We start from the raw sequence: 5,481 nt of genomic DNA on the forward strand, positions 1-5,481 counted from the left end.
TCATTCATGACAAATATATAATAAATGTAAAATTAAACATGTACCTACATTGGTGAAACTCGAACAACCCCACTTGCCTTTTCAATTAAACCAAAACCACTCACTTTAATTTCTTTACGGAAAAAAACACAAGAACAAGATCTTTGACAGGTTCGTCAAGGCAGCATAGCTATGAAAGTAACATCATAAACATTTAGCCCATTACGACGTATGATTTTTGCGAAGCCCAACACGCTGTACCTGTCTGTGCGTATTCATTTCCAGGAATAAATACGAATCATTATCGTGTTTCTCCTTTTCCTCTGTATAACTTTGTTAGGTAAGTTATGTCATCAGGGAAATACTTGGAAACTTCTTATGGGTGGCTGGTTCGTTTCACGTTCGTTGTTCATAGGCGGCAATTTCTGCCTCCTACGGGGAGCTATAATAAAAGGTTGTAACGCAGATGGATTCACAAGAACTGAAGCTTGAAGAAAGAATTTTAATTTCTAGCGAAAGATTGTAAGAAAGATTAAGTGAGGGGTAGAAGGAGATGGAGAGATTACTGAGTGATAAATGGGATGTGAAGGCGAAGCATTCGTCGTCGGAGGCGTTGCAGCGATGGAGGGATCTGTGTGGGGTGGTGAAGAATCCCAAGCGCCGGTTCAGGTTCACCGCCAAACTCTCCAAGCGCGACGAGGCTGCAGCAATGCGCAAAACCTATCAGGTTCTTGCATTTCTTTTTGTATCTTCATCAGTACAATCTACAATGTCTGAAGATGTGAACTTTCTTTTGTGACTTTTGTTGTGTTTTGATGAGTACGAGTATGTAAGAGATCCCCTGTTTAGTACTTACTGTACATTCTAGTTTGTAGCAAGAAATCTTGAAGTGTCTCTTGTCTGAAAATCATAGTATTCCAATATCCTGGTAATTAGAGGGTGCTTGACTAAGCTTGCTTATAAGATGTTTTTTGAGCTCATAAGTAATTAGGTTTTATTTTAGTGATAGTATTGAAGTTTTTGAATAAAACAAGATCGCCGAATTTATAATATGTTACCGATGACAAATTTGTAATTACATTGAAGAAAATTGAACTCTTGTAGGATTTTTCAAATAAATTGGGCGCTCTTACTTTTGCTTATAAGCTCACGACATCTTCTTTTTTATTATTGTAATTTTGTAAGCTCTTTTTTTATAAAAAAAAAAAAAAATTACCAAACACTTATAAGCTCATCCAAGTGTTCTCTTAGTTACATTCATTTTGCCTTATGATTCCTCTTTTGGCTTATCTGTTCTATGTTGTATCTACTGATTGAATTGAGTTTTTTTTGGGATTGTCTTGATGAGAACAGTTTCAAAATGTGGCATTACTATATTAACTCTTGGATGTGTAATAACAGGAGAAGTTGAGAATTGTTGTCCTTGTCTCCAAAGCTGCAATGCATTTCATAACAGGTTAAGTTCCCTGTCAATTCTGTTTTGAGGTTGTCCTCTGGTTTTGTGGATCCTGAGAATGACTCTTGGTGCTTAATGATTTCAGGCATGCAGCTTGGTGATTACACTGTGCCTAAGGAAGTTCAAGCTGCAGGTTTCCAAATATGTGCCGACGAATTAGGATCCATCGTTGAAGGTCATGATGTGAAAAAGCTAAAGCTTCACGATGGGGTTTCTGGTATTGCAGAAAAGCTCGCTGTGAATGCCTCTGATGGCCTTTCTACTGATGCTGAAGCGCTGAATCGTCGGCAGGAGATATATGGGATCAATAAGTTCCAAGAAAGCAAAGCTCAGAGCTTTTGGGTGTTCGTTTGGGAAGCCCTTCAAGATATGACTCTCATGATCCTTGCCGTCTGTGCCTTGGTCTCTCTGGTTGTAGGGATAGCAACCGAAGGATGGCCAAAGGGGGCTCATGATGGTCTTGGGATTGTCGCTAGCATATTGCTTGTTGTGTTTGTCACAGCAACAAGTGACTATCGGCAGTCCTTGCAATTCAGGGATTTGGACAGAGAAAAGAAGAAAATCTCTATTCAAGTAACAAGGAACGGTTGCCGACAGAAGATTTCTATCTATGAGCTACTCCCTGGTGATATAGTACATCTTGCGATTGGAGATCAAGTCCCTGCAGATGGCCTTTTTCTTTCAGGGTTCTCTGTTTTGATAGACGAATCCAGTTTGACAGGAGAGAGTGAGCCGGTGGTTGTGAATGCGGAAAATCCGTTTCTGTTGTCGGGAACCAAGGTCCAAGATGGCGCTTGCAAGATGCTGGTTACGACTGTCGGCATGAGAACACAATGGGGGAAATTAATGGCGACGCTTAGTGAAGGAGGGGACGACGAAACTCCGTTGCAGGTTAAATTAAATGGAGTGGCGACGATCATTGGAAAGATAGGCCTCTTCTTTGCTGTAGTGACTTTTGCCGTTTTATTTCAGAAAATGGTCAGTCGGAAATGGCTAATGGGAACAACCTTCAGCTGGTCCGGAGATGATGCATTAGAATTATTAGAATACTTTGCCATTGCTGTAACCATAGTTGTTGTTGCAGTTCCCGAGGGGCTTCCTCTAGCTGTGACGTTGAGCCTTGCATTTGCAATGAAAAAGATGATGAACGATAAAGCGCTTGTGCGGCACTTGGCTGCTTGTGAGACTATGGGATCAGCGACGAGCATCTGCAGCGACAAAACAGGGACTTTGACGACCAACCACATGACGGTAGTAAAATCATGCATTTGCATGAATGTGAAAGAGCTGAGCACACCGGACGATGCTTATGATCTTCGCTCTGAACTCCCCGAGTCCTTAGTCAAAATTCTGCTCCAATCAATCTTCAACAACACTGGTGGAGAAGTTGTGGTTAACAAAGACGGAAAGCGCGAGATCTTGGGGACACCAACAGAGACGGCTATTCTGGAGTTCGGTCTATCTCTCGGTGGGGATTTTCACATGGAAAGACGAGCATCTAAGGTAGTGAAAGTCGAGCCGTTCAACTCCACAAAGAAGCGGATGGGAATCGTTTTGGAGCTTGCTAAAGGAGGTCTAAGAGCTCACACTAAAGGTGCCTCAGAGATAATTTTGGCTGCCTGTGACAAAGTGATCAATTCAAACGGTGAAGTTGTTCCCATAGATGAAGCATCTTGCAAACATCTGAAAGAAACAATTGAGCAGTTTGCTAATGAGGCTCTTCGAACTCTCTGTCTTGCCTATACAGAACTTGAAAACGGGTTCTCTGCTGAAGACGCTATTCCAGCCACAGGATACACTTGTATAGGAATTGTAGGAATCAAAGATCCTGTACGTCCCGGAGTCAGGGAATCCGTTGCGCTGTGTCGTTCAGCTGGCGTGACTGTGAGAATGGTTACCGGAGACAACATCAATACAGCAAAAGCTATTGCTAGAGAATGTGGAATACTTACCGACGATGGTATAGCTATAGAAGGTCCCGTTTTTCGCGAGAAGAGCTTGGAGGAATTGCTTGAACTGATTCCCAAGATTCAGGTACTTAACACATTTTATGATACAAACCTGAGTCAATTTCGCTCTATATGGACTATTGCTAGGTTTATACCATGGCTTATGGTATTCTAACATGCTCTCAGGTGATGGCTCGTTCGTCCCCACTCGACAAGCATACATTGGTGAAGCACTTGAGAACCACATTTAATGAAGTTGTTGCTGTAACGGGCGATGGGACCAATGATGCTCCAGCACTTCATGAAGCAGATATCGGACTCGCTATGGGCATTGCTGGAACTGAGGTGAATTTCATAGTTCGATTTGTTATTTTTCGGTCCAATCTCATAAAGATTAAGAATTAATAACACAGTATTTCTACATGTTTCTTTACATTAAACTGGGAACTTCCAATTTGTGATGAATTCAGGTGGCGAAAGAGAGTGCTGATGTCATCATTATGGATGATAATTTCTCGACTATTGTGACTGTAGCCAAATGGGGTCGTTCCGTGTATGTAAACATTCAAAAGTTCGTGCAGTTCCAGCTGACTGTTAACATCGTTGCATTGGTCGTGAACTTCTCGTCAGCTTGTTTGACAGGTAATAAGGCTTTGCTTATTGTATGACGTCTTTACTTACATACTTGTTCACTGTTTTCCCCTCATTAAAGTCAAGGTTGAGATTGTTGCATTTATTCTTAACCAAATAAATCGTGTTTCCAGGGAGCGCTCCGCTTACTGCTGTTCAGCTTCTATGGGTCAATATGATCATGGACACACTTGGTGCACTTGCGCTAGCAACTGAGCCTCCAACAGAGGAACTAATGAAGAAATCACCCGTTGGGAGGAAGGGAAACTTCATCAGCTGTGTCATGTGGCGGAACATCCTAGGCCAATCCTTGTATCAGTTCCTTGTTATATGGTTCCTTCAGGCATATGGAAAAACATTTTTCAGACTTCATGGCTGCTCCAATTCTGACTTGATCCTCAACACGATTATTTTCAACACATTTGTCTTCTGCCAGGTAAAACTGCTTCCTATAAGTTCACTGCCTACACAAACACACACAAAAAGTTGATGTAAGATGATGAGGATAACCAAAATGACCAAGATCTTGAAAGCAACTTACCTTGTCCTTGCGACGTCTGTGTCTGAACCATTGCGATTATTTTTGCAGCTGTTCAATGAGGTGAACTCCAGAGAAATGGAGAAAGTAAACGTGCTCAAAGGCATACTAAGCAACTACGTATTTGTCTCAGTTCTTGGTTCCACCGTCCTCTTCCAGATCATAATCATTGAATACCTCGGAACATTTGCAAACACGACTCCTCTGACATTGATGCAATGGCTTGTCTGTGTATTTATCGGATTCCTAGGCATGCCGATTGCTGTAGTATTGAAGCACATTCCTCTGAAATGTGAACGTGCAAGCAGTGCTACATTCTTGTACATGTCCCGTTTCTTGATGATGAGCCAGAGGAAGAAAGACATGGAGGTGAGCCAGAGGAAGAAAGACATGGAGGTCCCAATTCTTGCAAGTATTATCAACTGAATCTATTGCAAGATTCAGCAATTTCTTGCCAGCTTTCCTGGTTTTTACAGAATCCTGGTAGGAACCAAGTCTAAGCAAAGATCTTGCACGTAAACATCAAGACATTGTCGGCACTCACAAGAAATCGATCATGTATAATTTTTATGTACAGTGAAAACAATCCACCATGTTTAATCTAGTACTATATTTATTTATCAGGCGTAATTTTTATGTACAGTGGAAAAGTTCACATCCTATGCCCTTTACTTATTTATTCATTTTCTTGTTTCTTGGTTTTTTAGAGGATCGAATACGATCACATCATAAATTTCAACCGTCAACAATTGATATACATTTTTCATCAATTTCAAATATGTATGACTAGTTATAATTATTATTAAAATACATTTTTTTAGAGGATCATTAAAGTAGATTAATAAATACACATTGGTGGGATTCGAACTAATGACAGACGTCAGACCTCAACATTTCGCCAACTAAATTAGGCATATTTCATTGGCATT

General features: G+C 40.9%; 1 protein-coding gene across 1 annotated transcript; it reads left to right on the plus strand.

Annotated features, from left to right (window-relative positions):
- On the plus strand, nt 295–5,245 carry LOC105158593 (calcium-transporting ATPase 2, plasma membrane-type-like). Its single transcript, XM_011075388.2, has 7 exons — nt 295–706; nt 1,381–1,435; nt 1,521–3,469; nt 3,571–3,729; nt 3,855–4,026; nt 4,149–4,450; nt 4,604–5,245. The coding sequence occupies exons 1-7, from the start codon at nt 533–535 to the stop codon at nt 4,976–4,978; spliced, it is 3,186 nt and encodes a 1,061-aa protein (XP_011073690.1). The 5' UTR covers nt 295–532; the 3' UTR covers nt 4,979–5,245.

This window comes from Sesamum indicum, linkage group LG3 (assembly GCF_000512975.1).
Source record: "Sesamum indicum cultivar Zhongzhi No. 13 linkage group LG3, S_indicum_v1.0, whole genome shotgun sequence".
In the NCBI taxonomy this organism is placed as follows: domain Eukaryota; kingdom Viridiplantae; phylum Streptophyta; class Magnoliopsida; order Lamiales; family Pedaliaceae; genus Sesamum; species Sesamum indicum.

Coding starts and splice junctions, on each gene's coding strand:
- LOC105158593 (XM_011075388.2), top strand. CDS start 533: ATGGAGAGATTACTGAGTGATAAATGGGATGTGAAGGCGAAGCATTCG. Junction 707..1,380: donor CAATGCGCAAAACCTATCAG/GTTCTTGCATTT, acceptor GTGTAATAACAG/GAGAAGTTGAGAATTGTTGT. Junction 4,451..4,603: donor ACACATTTGTCTTCTGCCAG/GTAAAACTGCTT, acceptor TTATTTTTGCAG/CTGTTCAATGAGGTGAACTC.